This window comes from Monodelphis domestica, chromosome X (assembly GCF_027887165.1).
Source record: "Monodelphis domestica isolate mMonDom1 chromosome X, mMonDom1.pri, whole genome shotgun sequence".
Lineage (NCBI taxonomy): Eukaryota > Metazoa > Chordata > Mammalia > Didelphimorphia > Didelphidae > Monodelphis > Monodelphis domestica.
Genome location: NC_077235.1, coordinates 77,044,280 through 77,064,622, shown reverse-complemented (window position 1 = coordinate 77,064,622; position 20,343 = coordinate 77,044,280). Strand labels below are relative to the sequence as shown.

At 46.9% G+C, this 20,343-nt stretch overlaps 1 protein-coding gene across 2 annotated transcripts in view; it reads right to left on the bottom strand.

Moving 5' to 3' along the window:
• Positions 1–637: 637 nt before the first annotated feature.
• HEPH (hephaestin) overlaps positions 638–20,343 on the bottom strand; it is a 60,631-nt gene continuing 40,925 nt past the window's right edge. For both annotated transcript variants that reach the window (XM_056809720.1, XM_056809719.1), the window contains 6 exons: positions 18,305–18,411; positions 16,859–17,084; positions 8,328–8,467; positions 5,725–5,887; positions 5,070–5,114; positions 638–4,066 (listed from right to left, as the gene is read on the bottom strand). In XM_056809720.1, the coding sequence (XP_056665698.1) occupies positions 3,834–4,066; positions 5,070–5,114; positions 5,725–5,887; positions 8,328–8,467; positions 16,859–17,084; positions 18,305–18,411 (914 nt within the window). In that variant the 3' untranslated portion in view covers positions 638–3,833. The remainder of the gene's footprint in view (positions 4,067–5,069; positions 5,115–5,724; positions 5,888–8,327; positions 8,468–16,858; positions 17,085–18,304; positions 18,412–20,343) is intronic.

Genomic DNA, 20,343 nt, shown 5'->3' with positions numbered 1-20,343 from the left:
GAGAAAGATACTTGGACACACTGTCTAAATTGGGAATTCCAGAGAGGGATGGGGCCTGGACTGGTGATGTCTTTGCTAAGAAAACTTCTACCAGTTTAAGTTGGCACTGTCTATGTAACCTAGAGAACTGCCTGAGGCAATGACTTGTCCAGGGTCACATAGCTAGTGTGTGTCAGAGGCGGGATTGGACCACAAATCTTCCCAGTTCTGAGGCCATCTCTCTACCCAGCATCCCTTGTAGTCCCTCCAGAATTCCAGAACCTGGAGTAAATTCAAATGATCTGGTAGTGGAGGTGATATGGGTTATGATACTGTACATGATGGATAGATTGGAGAGACTCTAGGTTACAGAAGAGGAACAGAGGAGCAATAATTAGGCTAAGAGAGGGGCATTATGGGAACAGGACTAGCCTATGTTCTCAGATCCTTCACAGCTCTGAAATTCCAAGTTCTAAGGGCTCTTCTGTACTGACATTGTATGCTGCCAGCTCCTAGTAGGTCTGGAGAAAAAGGGATTAAAGGAGAACTAACCAGTCCACTTTGGCAGTCATAGCTTCTATTGAATTATCTTCCCCATGAATTCACATAACAAACTATCAAATCATCAGCTCTAATTTAAAAACAAACACCACACTTCTAAAACATTAAAGAGTATCCTTTTATTCCTCATTACTGCACTCCCAATAATATCTTGCTTGTCTTCAGGCCCCATTTATTTAGGACCATGATGGTGAACCTATGGCATGTGTGCCAGAGATGGCATGCAGAGACCTCTCTATGGGCACATGAGCTGTCCTCTGCCAGAGCTGCTGTTCCCCCTCTCCACCCTGCCTTCCTGCCCCCTCTGCCCAGCAGCCCAATGGAAGTGCTTACTACCTCCCCTGAGCAGAGCACCCAGGCCACTCCCCTCCTTTTCTTGGGTAACTTGGCCTAGAGGGGCAAGGGCATGGCATGCAGTTGGGGGGGGGCACACAGTGTCTAAAAGGTTCACCATCATTGATCTAGGATAACCTTCCCCCTACTAATGTGTGACAGCTAGGTGTTGAAATATAGAAAGAGGTAGGACTAGAATTGGGAAGACTCAAGTTCAAATTTGGCCTCAATAGCTGAATAACCCTGGGCAAGTCATACCACCTCTATCTGCATCTGCCTCAGTCTTCTCAACAAAGAGGGATCATAAAAGTATCGACTTCCCGGAATGATGGCAGGAATCAAATGAGGTAGTGGTTGGCATGGTTTCTGGCACATAATAAATGCTTGTCCCCTCCCCTTTAAGAGTGACAGGGATCTAAACTTCAGCACCCTCATCAGGCACTGGAACTGAAGCCCAAGATTGAACTATCTCTTCCCTCAGTTTTGACTGGCCCATTGGGCAGCAGCTTTAGGAAAGGACCTGGAGAAGAGTCTCTCTCCTAGGATGGACAGGGTACCATCTGCACCCTGTAATGGAGTGGAGTACATGTGCTGATGAGATAGAAGATCCACTTGCATACAAGAGTATAATTGTTTCTAGTCCCCAGAGTGCACTGCGTTTTCATAACCCCTCAAATTAACCAGCAGGTCAAAAGACTCTCTTGTCATTAAAGGCATTATTTGAGGAATGTTTTAAAGGCTCCTGGGCATCTCATAGTATTATGAACAGTTGGAAACTTCCAAGACAACTAGAAACGGTGTCCTTTGAGAAAGCTGCTGAGTGTGGCGGCCTGGCCTCTTGGGTATCTATCTGAGTGCGTGGAGTTACAATGGTTCCTACAACTGGGAAGGGCGTGGGAGCTGAAGCCCAAAACAAGACCGGCATTCAAGCTCTGCTACCTGTGTAGGATTCTGAGCAAGTCACTGTCATTCTGTCTCCGTTTTCTAAGCTACCAAATGAAGTCGGTTTAGTCTCTAGTGAACAAGAACTCAACTTTAAGCATCAAAGATGGCTACCTTCATTCAAGAAAGGAGGAAACTGAGTCCTAGAGAGGTACGATACCTACTTGGAGTCACACTGCCAAGAGCAGTGATTAAGTGGGACATGAGGAAACGTGGAGGAGTATGTGTAGTGGAGGAGGAGGAGGAGGGAGAAATCTCAAAAAAGGGGCAGGGCTTTAGGGGAGGCCATGGGTGTCATGTTGAATGCAACCAAGCACTTTCAATGATGCTCTCTCCTGCTTCTGCCTCTGCTTCACCATTCCTTCTGGGGTACCAGCAAGGGCTTCATTGATCTGTCAACTTATAGGGAAAAGCATCCTGGTTACAAATGCAGGATGGAGAGAGGAGCACATTGTCTAGGAACACCTAGAATTAATGTTCTCTCAGCTATACACAGACCCTACCTACCATACAAGTGGCTCCACTAGGCCTATTCTTTCAGTGGTTAGAGGGATCCTAAAAGATCCCTCTCCCCTTACTCTAGGCTAACGTAAGTTCAGTCTCTCCCTCTATCTGACATTATCTCATGGCATCCCAAACTAGATTTCCATTTCTGGATTAAGCTCTTCAGACAATCAAGGGTGCTCAGACTTAAAGCCAGAAAGGTTCTTATGGGCCACAGAGGCCAAAAGAAGTGGTAACTTGCCCAGGGTCACTTAGCCAGGTGATGTCTGTAACTGAATTCAGGTCTTCCTTATCTCAAAGCTTGTATCCTCTCTGCCACATCACACTGGCTCCCTTCCTCCCCACTTCCCAAGTCTGAATCTTGCTCTAGGACCCTGCTGGCAAACCTATGGCACATGTGCCAGAAGGGACACTCAGAGTCCTCTCTGGGTACATGCACCATTACTCCAGCACAGAGATTATCAGAGTTTTTTACTAGAAAGCCAGAGGGATGTGGGGCCAGGCTGTTCCCCGTTCCCCTCTCCACACATACCTGAGGATGTTTCTCATATCACCTGCCCCTCTAAAAGGTTCACCATCACTGCTCTAGGATATTTCCTACCCAGTCTCCTTCCCTCTTGCCAAATATACCAAAGGAGCCAGCGCTCTCTTTCCTACTCTCATCTTAACTGTTCAGTCTTTTGGTTGGCATGTTTTCCTTACTCCCAAGCAGAATGAGATGCCAAGAGACCTCTGGAGAGCAAGAGAGACCCCTTAATGTCCGGCCAGGGGAAGGTCAGGTCCTCCCAAGGGTAGGGGGATGAACCAGATACCCAATGACCACCACAGATGCTGTAGAAGAGATGCCCACACTGGGGGGTAGGGTGTTGGACTACAAAAACAGTAGTATTTTGTGTCAGTGCAGCCTCCCTCCCTCCACTTTAGTCCTTTGCTCCCAGGTTCCATCAGCTCTTTAATTAACAGTGTTTGCTATGAATGACATCAGGACACAGCATACTAGGCCCTCCCTCTGGGCATGGACCTGTGCCCATTGAGAGATCTGCCTTCCAGAGCTGACATTTTTCTACCTACCAACCTCCCTTAACCAGTCCAACCCCTTGTAAAGCAATCAGCCCCAAGGAGAATCAAGGTCCAAGACAGGCCCTGCCTTCCATGGCCCCACACTTATCCCCATTCTTGGACCTTTTGGTGCAGATGTGGCATCTCCCTCCAGTTGGCTGGGCCTCAGAGCCTGTAGTTGGCCTGTTCTTTCTTTCTCCAGGTGCCACATTCTGGGGTGAAAGAAGGGTCAGACTTCAGGAGGCTGTCAGGGCCCACCCTCACAGCTGGACATATCTAATAGTTTTTGGAGGGGCACCAGAGGCTGTTGGGAAGTTTGAGGCTGTTGTTGTCATGGTGGTCATTGTTTTTAACCTACTCTAGGGCACAGAGTTCATGTAGGTTAGTGTTATGGGAAGTTCCGCTCCACCCCATCCCCAACTTCCAAAGCTGATGTGGGCCCCTGGGCGCAGCTCCTATTGTTTAAGGGACAAAAGCTTGAAGCTATCATCCAGGATGGATCTCCTGTTGCGTCGCAGATTCCTCTGCCGTTGCTGGTAGCACAGGACTCCTGCCAGGACTACCACGATGATGAGAAGGATAAGCCCCACAACGACGAGGACCACGGCCAGCGTCTCGGCATCCTTCTCAGGGACTTCCATGCCCAGGATCTTCACTTTGGTCCCCGTCACATCTTCAAAAGCTGTTTCTGGAACAGAGGGAAATTGTAAGGAGTGACCCACTGAGATGGGCTGAGCGGGGCATGGCCAGCCACTAATAGGGAGTTTGTGTAAAGGGCAGTTGGATGGAAGCTAATGGATCTGGGGTCAAAGAGCCACTAGTTGTGTGACCCTGGGCAACTCAACTTCTTTGAGATCTTTTCCTCCTAGTGAAAGAGGGATGGGTGCTTGCCTTCCCTCTCCATTCGTTGTAGGGATCAACCAAGAAAACAGATAGAAAAGTACTCTGGAAATGTGGACTGCCATTATTAGCTAGATAGTGGCTAAGTGCACCTAAGGCTGGGGAGAAGTTTTGCTGAAGGTGGAGGCCTAGCAAAGCAGGCCCAGAGAGCACAAGTGATGTAGCAGCCGGTAAGGAAGAACTGAGTTCAAATCCCAACTCAGACACTTTCTTGCTGTGTGACCCTGGGCATTTAACTTACTCTCCGCTTCCTCATCTGTAAAATGATGGGGCTAGACTCAAAGGCCTCTGAGAACCTTCCAGTTCCACATTTATGATGGTCTCCCATTAAATCGATCAACTCAGCCAGCCAGCCATGCCTCCAAAAGCACTGACTAAGCACCCAGTATGCGCCAGGCACAGGGCAGCTCTCTGCTGATCCCTATCTAAACCTCAGTTTCCTCCTCTGACAAATGAAGCCCTTGGACCCGATAATCTTTGAGGTCTGTGGCAGGTCTAAACCCAAGGTTTTGTTGTGTTAGTAGCATTTGAGCTGCTTAGTATTCTGCAGGCACAGAGGAGACTGATGAAATAAAAATAGCCGGTGCCTGGCCTCTGGTGTCTGTCACCTGCAGAGAGGCCCCCTCCTCCTGACTTATCAAGAGCCAGCCAGAGCCAGCTCTGTCTGGTTGGAGCCATGCTGCTTGGGGCCTCCGGGTGGGAGACACACACGCCCCGAGCTAGTCAGGGCCCCAGCCATTTCTCTCCCCTACAATCCCAGGCACTCCCTGCTCAGATGGCAACCCCCATACCTGGTCCTTTTCCTTCACTGCCAGTTGTGATCGTGATCATGGGCTCTGTGAAAAAAGAGGCGGTAGCTTAGTCCTCCCCCTCAGACTTAGCACCTTATTTCTTTCTCCAGGGGCTTATGGGAACTCTAGGATGGGATATTCCCATGTTACAGAGGGTTAGTGGCAGCCACTAATGGGAGAGCAGGAAAACTGGGGACACTAGAGTGCCAGTTCTGCCAATAATGAAAATGCTGTGTGATCTCGGGTGTGTCAAGTCCCTATGGGCCTTGGTCTCCCCCTCAGTTTTAGGATGAGGCTAGAACTCCTGAAGCCATTCCAGGTCTGATGATCTGTGTTCTAAGAATCCTCCTAGTTTTTACAGGTTCTGTTCTAAAGTCCCTCTCAGAGCTGATGTTCTGGGTTCTAAGGTTTCTCCAAGCTCTGACATTCCCTGTTCCAAGGTCTTTTCCAACTCTAACATTTTATGTTCTAAGGCCCATTCTAGATTTGGCATTCTGTGTTTTAAGGCCTCTCCTGGTTCTGACCTTCCCTGACCTAAGGCCCTCCTAGCTCTAAGATTCTTCGTTCTAAGACCTCTCTGAGCTCTGCATTCTGGGTTCTAAACCTTGGGGTCCTTTGAGACATACCCTAACCATCCCCCTTTCTTCAACTTTACCTCCTCGGGCCAGGACAGTGAAGAGTGTCTCCATGCCAGCATGGACATGGTCAGCCACATGACAGTGCATCAGCCACGTTCCAGGGTTGGTAGCCACCATCTCCACTGCCTCAAAGGTCCCTGGGAACAGGTCCACCACATCGGCTCGGTGGCTCTCCCCATTCTATCAAAGAGATGTGATCAATGAAGGGTAGAAGTGGAGCTGGTCCACCAAGCCCTGGAGAATTCCAGGTATGCCATGAGCCTCTCAGAGCTAAGAACCGTATGATTCTGAGTCTCTCTCTCAAACAGGCAGACAGAAGGGGCCATCCAACTTAGGCCAAGAGGGCTGCCCAATCTCTGTTGGTATTCTTGACCTAAACTAGGAACAAGGATAGCATTTTGGTGCCATGCCAACACTTCTTCACTATAGAAGAATCTAGATTCCTCCTCTTCTACTTGGAGCTCTTCCTTCCAGCCCTGTTAAGCCTGGAAGCTATGAAGAAACATGGATTGAGAGTCAGAAAGTCCTAAGGCCAAATCACATTTCATATTTCTAATTGCTGTGGAACCTTGGGTAACGCCTTTCCAATCCCAGGGCCTCAGTTTCCTCATTGGCAAGATGGGGAGATTGGACCAGATCAGGGATTCGTAACCTTTGTTGTCAGGGACCCCTTGGGCCATTGGGCTGCTGAAGCCCATGGGCCTCTTCTCTGAATCAAGTTTCTAAGTGCAAAAAACAAAAAGCAGAGGATTCCAAAGGAAACCAATTCTACTGACACAGACTTTCTCAAACATCAAACAACACCTTCCAAGACCTGAGGTGAAGAACTCCTGGACTGGGTGGCCTCTGAGAAGTAGGATCCTCTGTGGGACCTTGGACAAAGAACTGACCCTCCCAAGGCCTTGGTCTCCTCCCTCTCCTCCTCAGCTGGAATGGCTGCCTTCAAGGTGTCTCCTAGGACTTTGGGAAGACTGGGAAGCGGTCTTGTGCATTAAGCAAGGGGTGGGCCCCAGGGCCCATCCCACTGGGGCTCTTGTCCCACGCACACCTTGTGCAGTGAGCTTCTCAGAGGGAGGAGAGATCCCAAGTTAGAGTAGGAGCTCCAAGAATCCCCTCCTTACAAGAGGGGGCATCACTGGGTGACTCGTTTGGCCTCTCTGCTGAGAGAAGCAATACCCCTACACACACAGACACACAGCCACAAGCACAGATACACACCCACATCCGCAGAAACACACAGACACATAGAGAAAAACACACAGAGACACACACGGTTATACACAGAGACAGACAGAAACATGCAGACACAGACATACACACAGAAAACACTCACAGGCAGAAACAAAGACATAGAAAAACCCAGTGAGAAGGACCGAAACATAGACAGACACGCAGAAACACACAGAGAAACACAAAGGAACACATGCACAAAGGCTCACAACAGAAAATACAGAGGGAAAAAAGAAACAGATACGTAGAGATAGAGAGATAGATAGCAGACAGACAGACAGACGGAGGGAGGGAGGGAGGGATGGAAAGACAGAGAAATGGATTCTAAATAGATTGGTGATAGATATAGATACATACAGATCCACATAAATGAACAGAAACAGATACATGCGCAGAAAGCTATACAGATAAACACACATATACACGTATTGACGCACAGAACATACATACAAAGAAAACACAAAAGCACACAGATGCACAGACACATCCCACATGGAAACACACACACATACACATAATCACCCAGACACAAAACCATGTACCCGGGTACAAACAGACACATACATGCACACGGAACTCCACAAACAGATTTAGACATATAAAAACATGCCTGGACACACCGGAAACCCAGAGTCCACACACATACACGGACACATAAAAACAGAGACAAATGCCTATGCTCAGACACATAACCACACGCAGTTCAGATACTTACACACACATACACACGTTTTTCCTGCTGCCCTAGATATGCCTCGGTTATTCCTTGTTGTGCCCCCTGGGGCCAAGCAGAACAAAGCTAATCCTCTCCCCCTGCCAAAGGAGTGTCAGCATGTGCGTCCTCTCCCCCAAGTCTCTTCTTCAGGCTCAAGAGACCCAGATCTTCCCCCACTCCTCATACAGGGGTCTCTCTCATCATCCTGATTGCGCTCTGCAGGCAGCTCTTGGGTTCATGGAAGTCTCCTTGTACACAGAGACTAACCCAAGTAGTGCACACCAAGACTCGGATCTCCATCCTTCTGGCCACCGGGCCTCCCTCAATGCAGCCTAAGTCACTTTTGGAGGGCTGCTGCATCACACGGTTCACTTGCTGAGTTGGTGGTCCTCCAAGACCACCTCAGCCCCTTCTTCTCCCTACACAAATTGCTCTCTAGCCTGTGCTTATGAAACTCCTCCTCTGAATCAAAGTGCAGGACCTTCTAGTTATCTTAGAGCCACAAAAGCAAGAGGGGCAAGGCCCCAGGACCCAGTAAACACTCTTCTCCTTTGCAACAGGGCAGTTGACAACCCTGTTCCCTCCTCTTCCCTTTGCCTTTTCCTGGCTCTTATGTCTCCATCCACTGACTCAGTGACCTCCTGCCTCTTTGCCAGCTCTACCTACCCCACTCACCTGGTAGAGGAAACTCTCTGCATGGAAGTGGACTGTGTGCAAGTCAATATCCTGACCCATGGCCAGCATGTACCAGCCTATCCGGTCTCCTTGGTACATGGTCAGCCCTTTGAGGTTGGCATACAGCTTCCCATTGATGGCTGCAAAGAAGGAGGAAAGTCTCTGCTGTTCATCTGTCCTCTTGTCTCCATTCCCATTGCCTCCCTTTGTGCCCCACCCACCCATTAACTCACATCTGGACCATTCCCAAATCTCTCTGCCCCCTGCTCCATCCTTCAAGTGGGTCTGATTGAATCTGCCTTAACCACAGTCACAATATCCCTGCCCTCTGGATCAAGGATCTTTCTTAATAGCTGATGTGTCTAGAGCAGCCTAGAGCTTACAAATGATTCTACATAAAAACTCAGTGAAAAACAAAACCCAAATTGCTGCCACTTCCTTTTCTCTCCCTCTTCAATCCTCCATAGGACAGCTTCTGACCTCACCATTCATCTGGATGGACTCTCTCTAAAGTTGCCAATGACTTCATGGCCTCCAAATCCAGGGACCCATTCTCCATCCTCATCTAAGTCCCTGCCCTCTTTGTAGCCTTTGGCTCTGTTGATTGCCCTCTCCTGGTTCTCTTCCTGCCTATCTGACTGCACTTCCTCAGTCTCATTTGCAGGATTTTCATCTATGGCATGCCCAGTGTCTGTGGGCATCCCCCATGCTCTATCCTGAGCCCTATCTCCTCCCCACCCCCGTTCTCTCTCTCTCTGATCTCAACAGTTATTGCATATTTAGTTATCATCTACATAGACAAGATGGCTTCCAAAACAATATACATCCAGTCCTAGGCCTGAGCTCAAGTCTCATATCACCAATAGCATATGGCACGTTTCAAAGAGGATGTCCCATAGGCATGGCAAACTCATCAAATCCAAAACACAACTCATGCTTTCTCTCCAAACTCACTTCTCTCCCACTTTTGTCCAGGAAACTAGCCATTCTTTGTTTCCCAGGTTGCCACTAGCCTTAGAGACATTCTTGACCATGTGGCCATGGCTGGTCATCCACTCTGCCTCCACCCCCACAACCACCACTCAAGGCCAGGCCCTTGCCAGTGGTGGCCTGTACTACTGCAGTCCCTTCCTAATTGGGCTCTCTACCTCAGGCCCCTCTCTCCTCCTATCCATCCTCCCCTTGGCTGCCAAAATGGCAGTGCCAAAGCATACAGCTGGCCATCTCACTGGCTTAGTGAGAAATGCCAGTAATAAATAAGAAAGAGGTAAGAGAAGTGAATGAAATCTTAGAAAAATTAGAGTTAGTAGACATGTGGAAAAAAATAAATAGGGACAAAAGGGAATACATCTTCTTTTCAGCAGCACATGGTACATTCACAAAAATTGACCATGTATTAGGGCATAAAAACATTGCAAACATGTGCAAAAGGGCAGAAATAATAAATGTAACCTACTCAGATCACAATGCAATGAAAATAATAATTAGTAAGGGTACATGGAGAGGTAAATTAAAAATTAATTGGAAATTAAACAATACAATTCTCCAAAACCAGATAGTTAAAGAACAAGTCATAGAAACAATTAATAACTTCATTGAAGAAAATGACAATGATGAGACATCCTTTCAAAACCTATGGGATGCAGCCAAAGCAGTACTCAGGAGAAAATTTATTATCCTTGAGTTCATATATTAACAAATTAAGAAGGGCAGAGATCAATGAATTGGGTATGCAAATTAAAAAAAATTAGAAAGTGAACAAATTAAAAATCCTCAGATAAAGACTAAATTAGAGATCCTAAAAATCAAAGGAAAAATTAATAAAATTGAAAGTCAAAGAACTATTGATTTAATAAATAAGACTAGAAGCTGGTATTTTGAAAAAACAAATAAAATAGACAAAGTGCTGGTCCATCAAATTAAAAAAAGGAAAGAAGAAAATCAAATTGACAGTATCCAAGATGAAAAGGGAGACCTCACCTCTAATGAAGAAGAAATTAAGGCAATCATTAAAAACTATTATGCCCAATTATATGGCAAAAATATGGCAATCTAGGTGATATGGATGAATACTTACAAAAATATAAATTGCCTAAACTAACACAGGAAGAAATAAATTACCTAAACAATCCCATATCAGAAAAAGAAATTGAACAAGCCATCAAGGAACTCCCTAAAAAAAAACCCAGGTCCAGATGGATTCACAAATGAATTCTATCAAACATTCAAAGAACAATTAATCCCAATATTATTCAAATTATTTGTCAGAATAAGCCAAGAAGGAGTTCTACCATATTCATTTTACGACACAAACATGGTACTGATTCCAAAGCCAGGCAGATCAAAAACAGAGAAAAAAAAACTATAGACCAATCTCCTTAATGAATACAGATGCAAAAATCTTAAATAGGATACTAGCAAAAATATTCCAGCAAGTCATCACAAGGGTCATCCACTATGACCAGGTAGGATTCATACCAGGAATGCAAGGATGGTTCAATATTAGGAAAACCATCCACATAATTGACCAAGCAAACCAACAAAAACAACATGATTATCTCAATAGATGCAGAAAAAGCCTTTGACAAAATACAACATGCAATCCTATTGAAAACAATAGAAAGTATAGGAATAGAAGGGCCTTTCCTAAAAATAATAAACTGTATATATCTAAAACCATCAGCAAATATCATCTGCAATGGGGATATACTAGAAGCCTCCCAATAAGATCAGGAGTGAAATAAGGATGCTCATTATCACCTCTATTATTTAACATTGTACTAGAAACACTAGCAGTAGCAATTAGAGAAGAAAAGTGAATTGAAGCTATTAAAATAGGCAATGAGGAGACCAAGCTATCACTCTGCGGATGATATGATGGTCTACTTAAAGAATCCTAGAGAATCAACCAAAAAGCTAGTCAAAACAATCAACAATTTTAGCAAAGTTGCAGGATACAAAATAAGCCCACATAAGTCATCAGCATTTCTATATATCTCTAACCCATTTCAGCAGCAAGAATTAGAAAGGGAAATTCCATTTAAAATAACCCTAGACAATATAAAATACATAGGAATCTATCTGCTGAGACAAACACAGGAACTATATGAACACAACTACAAAACACTCACCACACAATTAAAATTAGATCTAAACAATTGGAAAAACATTGATTGCTCATGTGTGGGATGAGCTAACATAATAAAAATGACCATCCTACCCAAATTAATTTACTTATTAGTGCCATACCCATTGAACTACCAAAAAACTTTTTTACTGAATCAGAAAAAATCATAACAAAGTACATTTGGAAGAACAAAAGATCAAGGATATCCAGGGAAATAATGAAAAAACAATCCAAAGGAAGGAGGACTTGCAGTCCTAGCTCTCAAACTATACTATAAAGCAGTGGTCATCAAAACAATGTGGTACTGGCTAAGAGACAGAAAGGAGGATCAGTGGAATAGACTCGGGGTAAATGACCTCAGCAGGACAGTCTATGATAAGCCCAACGATTCCAGTTTTGGGGACCAAAACCCACTATTTGATAAAAAAAACTGCTGGGAAAATTGGAAGACAGTATGGGAGAGATTAGGTTTGGATCAACACCTCACACCCTACACCAAGATAAACTCAGAATGGGTGAATGACCTGAATATAAAGAAGGAAACTATAAGCAAATTAGGTGAACACAGAATAGTATACTTGTCAGATCTTTGGGAAAGGAAAGACTTTAAAACCAAGCAAGAGGTAGAAAAAAGTCACAAAATGTAAAATCAATCATTTTTATTACATCAAATTAAAAATTTTTTTACAAACAAAACCAATGTAACTAAAATCAGAAGGGAAGCAACAAATTGGGAAACAATCTTCATAACAAAAACCTCTGACAAAGGTCTAATTACTCAAATTTACAAAGAGCTAAATCAATTGTACAAAAAATCAAGCCATTCTCCAATTGATAAATGGGCAAGGGACATGAATAGGCAATTTTCAGTTAAAGAAATCAATATTATTAATAAGCACATGAAAAAGTGTTCTAAATCTCTTATAATCAGAGAGATGCAAATCAAAACAACTCTGAGGTATCACCTCACACCTAGCAGATTGGCTAACATGATGGCAAAGGAAAATAATGAATGCTGGAGGGGATGTGGCAAAGTAGGGACATTAATGCATTGCTGGTGGAGTTGTGAATGGATCCAACCATTCTGGAGGGCAATTTGGAACTATGCCCAAAGGGCGATAAAAGACTGTCTGCCCTTTGATCCAGCTATAGCACTGCTGGGTTTGTACCCCAAAGAGATAATAAGGAAAAAGACTTGTACAAGAATATTCATAGCTGCACTCTTTGTGGTGGCCAAAAATTGGAAAATGAGGGGATGCCCATCAATTGGGGAATGGCTGAGCAAATTGTGGTATATGTTGGTGATGGAATACTATTGTGCTAAAAGGAATAATAAAGTGGAGGAATTCCATGGAGCCTGGAACACCCTCCAGGAAGTGATACAGAGCGAAAGGAGCAGAACCAGGAGAACATTGTACACAGAGACTGATACACTCTGGTGCAATCGAATGTAATGGACTTCTCCATTAGCGGAAATGCAGTGACAATGAACAACATGGAGGAATCTACGAGAAAAACCACTATCCACATCCAGAGGAAGAACTGTGGGAGTAGAAACACCAAAGAAAAACAACTGCCTGAATACATGGGTCAAAGGGATATGGTTGGGGATGTAGACTCTGAATGAACATCCCAATGCAAACAACAACATGGAAATAGGTTCTGATCAAGGACACAAGTAATACCCAATGAAATTGTGCGGGGTGGGTGGAGGGGAGAGAGGGAAACAATGTGATTATTGTAACCAAGGAATAATGTTCTAAATCAACTAAATAAACTAATTCAAATGGGAGAAAAAAAGAAATGTCAGTGACCACCTATTGCCTCTGGGATTGAACTCTTGAGCATTTTAAGAGCTTCCCAACCTGGCTCCAACCAGATTGGCAAAGCACAGTGCACCACGAGTCAAAGGACATGGGTTTGAATCTCAGCTCTGCTACTTATTACCTGTGAGACCTTCTCTCTGAGGTTCAGGTTCTCTTTTATCAAAAGTTGGTGGGGCAGGGACAGCCAGGTGGCTTAGTGGACTTAGAGATGGGAGGTCCTGGGTTCAGGTCTGGCCTCGGACACCTCCTGGCTGGGCAAGTCACTTAACCCTCATTGCCTAGCCCTTATCACTCTTCTTTCTTAGAACTAATATACAAGATTGATTCTAAGGCAGAAGGTATGGGTTAATAAATAAATAAAATCAAGAGAGTGGGTTGAGCTAGATGTCCTCTGAGGTTGTGCTCAGTTCTAGTACAATGAGCCCACGTTCCTACTTTTGTTACACATTACTCCCCTTCACATGCTCCAAGAGCCAAACCAGCCTTAGAGTTCCTCACACGAGGCATTCCATCTGCTGGCTCCACGTGTTTGCCCATGCTGTGTCCTAAGGCTGGTGTGCACTCCCTCCTTGGTACCACCTTTTGGAATCTCTGTCATCTTCCCAAATCCCATCCCAAGCATCATTCTTCCAGGAAGCCTTTCCTGACCCCCAGCTGCAAATTTACTTCATGTGTGCCATGTATCTCATACATGGATGTCTTGTGTCCCCTGACAGAATGCGAGCTCCTGGAAGCCAGTGACTGATTCATTTCTATCGATGCCAAGTACAGGGCGCACATGGTTGGCTCTTGCTCAGTGCTGGTGCATGAGAGCCTCTGACATGATCTCCCAAGCTCCACAGGAAGTGGTACCATTTTTAGCAATCAGAGAAATGAGTTTCCAAGAGGGGAAATGATTAAAGGTCATGACAGAGCCATGATTCAAAACTGGGTCTTGTCATTCCAAGTCCAGGGTTCTTCCCACTCCGCTGTGCTGTTCCTTTTCAACAGTCTCCTGCTACCTACTGGGGAGAGATCCAAGCCTTTGCCTGGCATCCTTCCCCTGAAAGCTGCCTCCCCTTTAACCTTGCCTATTTCTAAGGAGGAGCCCAGCAGTGAGTGAGTGTTCCAGCCAGCTTTAGAAGCTCGGGCCTTCTTCTCCCTCATCTCCACCCCCCCAGCCAATTAGCAGCTAATTAAAAAGCAACTTGTCAGGTCCATTATTGGGGAGATTCTTTTCCTTTCAAACATGTTTGAGTTGGACCAGACAGCCAAGTCGAAGGAGGCTGTCATGACTCAGGAAGGCTTGGGGAGCTGACATTGACGGCATCTCTTACATCTGGCTCCTTGGCTCCTTCTCTCTCCACCCACACGGCCCCCGGCCCAGAGCACGTCCTTGCCACCCCTCACCTCCTAATTGGTTTGACTTCCCTCTTCTATCTTTGGCTTCTCTATTGCATCCTGCACACTGCCAGCAAATCGGCCATCCCCCTTTTAGCTACCCAAGCGAGCACTGAACTGGGAGGCTCAGCCCACCGCTGATGGGCAGATACCTGCGATGGCTCCCCAGCGCCTCTGGGATCAAATGGAAATTCTCAAACCTGGAACTGAACTCCACAACGGGGCTTTGGCCTGCCATTGCAGTCCTGTCTTCACATAACCTCTGGTCCAGGCAAACAAGCTAAATTACCAGATATTCCCCAAACTGGACAGACACTCAGTTCCCACCTCCACGCACCCTTATGTTGGGCATGCCTTCCCTCCTTCCCTCCCTTCCTCTGTTCCAGAATCCGGGCATTCCTGCAAGGCTCAGCTCACCATCCCCTCCTGTAAAGGGGGCTGGCACCTGGCCAGCCCCCTTAGGGTATAGGCACTCTCCTGCCTCTGTTCCCTTTACATTACACCCACACGCTCCCCCCCCCCCCCCCCGAAGGTAAGCCATCTGAGGGCAGGAGGTATTTCCTTTTGGTCTTTGGCTCCCTAGTGCCTTTGCAAGATTGAATTGATTCAAATCCAAAGTCCCTCAATAAATGCCCCCACCTTACTTTTGCAGCCTGATGTCTAACACCTCTCCAACATACTTCAATCAGGTGCTCACTGTACAAATAGCAGGCTGGAATCCCCTCCCCTTCCCTGCATGTATGCGAGTCCTGCCCGCCTCCTCCATGAAACCTAGTGCAGGACCTTTCAGAGAAGGAGCATCTAAAACCTGTTTATATGGTGGGATGAATGAATGAATGCCCTGACCAGCCCAGCCCACCATGCTGTTTACCTCCTGAGGCAGTAGAGCAAAGGATTTAGATTCAGAGAACACAGGTTCAAATCTCAACTGTGTTCCTTACTATTTACCTCAAGTAAGTCCCTCAATCAATCTTAGCCACAATTCCCAAATCTATAAAATGGGGATCATAGGATTTTGAGTTTGAAAGGCTCTCCAGTCCAATCCCTTCATTTTCCAGAGGAAACTGAGGCCCAAAGAAAGGGTCTTGTACAGGTAATAAGTGGCAAAGCCAGGACTGGAACCCAGGTCCCAGGAATGCAAATCCAGTGTTTTTTCCTCCTGGCCACATTACTGGATCTTCTAGGCCTCTTCTAGCCAAACCAATGCTACCTTCTCCATCCTTGACAAGCAACCAACATTGCCATTGCTTTGGGAAGGGCTGTGCCAATGGCCTGCCCAGTGTGCATGGCCCCTGTGCCCCTCTGCCACCAGACCAAAACTGCCTTCCTGAGCAGCCCTTCTCTTCGGAGGGTTCTCTCCACTACAGAAAATGGCAGTATCTGAGTCCTTTGTGGAAGGCAGGGAATCACCTTTGTATCGGAATCACCAAACCTTAGCCTAGCCCAAGTACCCAGTAAGTATGCGCTATAAAATTATCAAGAGCAATGCTTTTCGATCATTTGATCATTCATTCATTCATTCATTCATTCATTCAATCACAAGGTCATTCCTCACAAGGCCCCTCACCACCATCCCTTGCTTTCCCTGCAGACAATTCTTGTCTCCTCTGATCAGAATCTAAACTCCAAGAGCAAAGGGGTTATAGCCAGACAGCGTGGTATAGTGAGACATAGCCCAGTAGAAAGAATATGGGGCTGGGAATCATGAGGCCTGAATTCTAATCCACCCCATGTTGCTTATGAAGCTGTTTGGGCAAGTCACTTGACCTCCATGGGCCTCACTTTTCTCCTTGGTAATAAGAAGAATTTGGCCTAGATGGCCCTTGAGAACCCTGCCAGCCCTCAGTCTAGGACCCTGGGTGTGACCTTGGCTAATTTCTTCCTCCTCTGTGTACCTCGGTTTCCTCCTCTGTAAAATGAGCACCTTAGACTAGTTGGCCTTGGAGGACCTTGGAGTGCTAGCATTCTATCATTGTGCTCCCTGATTCCTTCTGGGCCATCATTCTGTGGTTGTCTGGGAAGGGTGCACAATCCCACTTGAGGGAGTCATCGAGGGCTATAAGCTCTGACAGAAAGCCTGGCTTCAGGCCCCAGAAAGCTTGCCTCACCACACTGGACAAGCGAGCGGATGGGGCACGTAGAGAGGCCTCTCCCTGCTGGGCCCCACCCTCCACTGAACTCCACGGGGGCCCACAAACCGTGCATCTTGTTGCTTTCTAGGAAGTTCTCATCTTGCAGGTTGACATGGCTTGAGCCTTGGGGGCCATGGGCTGCCACGTTCTCCTCCAGGTACCACGACTGGTTCTCATCGAAGATCAGGAAGAGCAGGGCGAACTCCCTGCCCACGTCCTTGCGGCGCCCAGCCTCTGTGAGAGTCCCTGGCTGGCAGATGACCAGGGGCCCTACCAGGCCACTGTACATATCCTAGAAGAGAAAAGCAAAAGGGTTGGGGGTGCCCCTCACCCACTCCTCAGAACTGGAACAAGTGGGATGTTCACAGCATTAGTAGATATGACTTTGGGCAAGTACTTTCTCTCTATGCTTCAGTATTCTCCTCTCTAAAAGTAGAGGGTTGGACTCCATAGCCTCTAAGGGCCCTACCAGCTCCAGAGTTAAGATCCTATGAGTGGTCTCGGGCAAGTCACCTCTCCCTAGACCTTGGTTTCCTGTTCTGTAAAATAAGGGGGTTACACCAGATAGCCCCAGGGGCCCCTTCTCCTCTGGATCTAGGATCATATACAGGTAAAACCTTGGGCAAGTATCAGGATCCTCCTCTATGAGATGAGTGGGTTGAGGGCCAGTGAAGTGGCTCTGGCAATAGAGTACCAGGCCTGGAGACAGGAGGTCTCGGGTTCCAATCTGGCCTCAGACACTTCCCAGCTGCGTGATCCTGGCCAAGTCACTTAACCCCATTACCTAGCCCTTACTGCCTTGGAACAGAAACTTAGTATTGATTCTAAGATGGGAGGTAAGGGGCAAAAAGAAAGATGAGTGGGTTGGCCTAGGAGGGCTGCCCAATGTAGAACCAGGATCCTGTGCACCAGATTGGGCCCTGGCTTCCTGGAATCCTGCCCCAAGAGAGGCACATCCACACACCCCAGTGTCCTCTGTCCCCCCAGAGAACCTAAAGATCTCAGAGCTGGGACCAAGGGACTAAGAACTCCTCTCCAACAAGCTAACCTCTTCTGTTTTAAAAAGATTATTCTGAAATCTTTTTCCATGTTCCTCTCCCAGAGCCGGCAAGCAATTCCCCTGGGTTGTACAAATGCAGCTAACCTCTTCTTAAAGACTTCTGCTGACAGGGAACTCACTACCTTTACACACTAACTCGAACCCTCATCTCTAGAGCTCCCATTCCCAGGGATTATTACAAAGTGCTTTCTTGACAACAGGCTGGGGAAGGTGAGTGCAGGCATTCTGGTCCCTAGCTTGGAGTTGAGGATGGAGGCCAGGGATCTGGCCATGTCAGAGGCAGAGCTGGGAAGAGAACCCAGGACTCCTGACTCCCAGGAACCAGTTCTTTAGCACAGAAGAAAACCCTTGAGATCAGAGCATTGAGGTGCTCCAGACAGCCAGAGGCATTCCAGCAGCCTGAGGCCTGTGATCCCTACCCTGTCCTCACAGGGAGACAGGCAGTGCTTTACCTTGATGGGGTCCACGTCAGAGTAATAGAGCCAGGGGATGCAGGCTGAGTCGTTAGGCCCAGGGCCCGAACGTTCAGGGATGTACCACTGGTACATGATTATTTCACCTGGAGAAAGACAGGGAGAACTATCTAGTATAGCTCAGCTAGCAGGCCCTCCCAAACCCAGGCCAGCCTCAGCCAGGCCCCAGGCCTTTCTTCTCCTGGAAGGCCCTTCTGGCCACCCTCCCTTTCCTCAAATCATACCTGTCCTTCAAAGCCCACTGCCACCAGGAAGCCTGCCCTGACTGCTCTGGTCCATAGTTACGTCCCCTTCTCCCACCAAGCCCCCACGCCACTGGCCTCATAACAAGGCTTACGGATCATGGGAAGATCAACTACACAATCAAAGGAAACACTGAAAGAGAAGTCTTCTTGGCCACGAGGCCAACTCACTCTCTGCCATGGCATGCTAGGTGTGGGCTCGAGACTGGGTGTCCACGTGCATATGCACAGACTTCCTTTTCCCTTCTTTGAGGATATTTTGTAAGTTCTCACCTTCTTCCTAGTAACAACTCTCAGACAGACGGGCAAAGATCAGGGAATCGGGGTTAAATGACGTGCCTGGAGCCACATAGCTAAAAAGTATCAGGTCCTCCCAACTCCAAGCGTGGCTCTACCTCCTGAGCCACCTCACTGCCCCCTTCCTCCTCCAGGGGAGTGCAGAGAGTCCAGATTGTCATTCAACTTCGGCTTGCTGGTGCCAGGAAGGAGTCTCACATGGAAATCAAGGTGTCAAGAACCTAAGATTTCCCAGACACTGGGACTCCCAGGGTGGGCAGTCCCTACACAGAATGCACCTTTGAGAGCTGTCTGTAGCTCAGAGAGGTAACGTAAGCAATTTGCTCAAAGTGACAGGGGTAGGATTCAAACTCAGGCCTTCCTTTCTTTCCAAGTTTGCAAGGATTCTGTCCACAGTACGCATTTAGGAAGTGTTTGTTGAATTGAGCCCACCTGAATAGGACAGTGACCACTCAATCCATGAGCATTTCAGAGCTAAGCAGAGGAATATAAGGAAAAGGAGAGACAGTTCTTGTCCAATACGTAGGTATGTATGTATGTATAATGATTTGTGTGTATGTATAAAGTTTTCTTTGAAAATGAAGGTCAAGGGGGCAGCTGGGTGGCTCAGTGGATGGAGAGCCAGGCCTAGAGACAGAAGGTCCTGGGTTCCAATCTGGCCTCAGATACTTCCTAGCTGTGTGACCCTAGGCAAGTCACTTCACCCCCATTGCCTAGGCTTTGCTGCTCTTCTGCCTTGGAACCTGTACATAGTATTGATTCTAAGATGGAATGGGCAGGCTTAAAAAAAATCTAACCTCAGACACTTCCTAGCTAGGTGACCCTGGACAAATCACTTAATCCCCATTGCCTAGTCCAGTGATGGCAAACCTTTTAGAGACCAAGTGCCCAAACTACAACCCAAAACTTACATGAGGAAAGGGGGAGAGGAGCAGCCCAGCCCCACCTCCCTCTGGCTTTCTAATAACAAACTCTGGTAAACTCTGTGCAGGGGCAATGGTACGTGTGCCCATAGAGAGGACTCTGAGCACCCTCTCTGGCACATGTGCCATAGGTTCACCACCATGGGCCTATCCTTTACCACTCCTCTGTCTGGGAACCAATACCCAGTATGGATTCTAAGATGGAAGGTAAAGGTTTAAAAAAGAAAAAATAAATGAAGGCCAAACAACAGTGTTAAGATAACTATGCAGAGAATGGATGGAAGGTAATCTACAAGAGGAAGGTAGTAGGAGATGGAGAGACCATGGAGACCTCCTCCTAAAGGGGGAATTTAAGCTGAGTCCTGAAGGAACTTAAGGATTCTAAGAGATAGATGGAGACAAGAAGGGAGTCTACTCCAGGCAGGAGACAGTACACCATGTGTGAGGACCGGCAAGCAGGCCAGGGTGGCTAGATCATACACAGAGTATACTAGGTGTACAAAGGCTGGAAATCTCAGAAGGCCGCAGGTTCTAAGGGGTTGAAAATGCCAAAGAG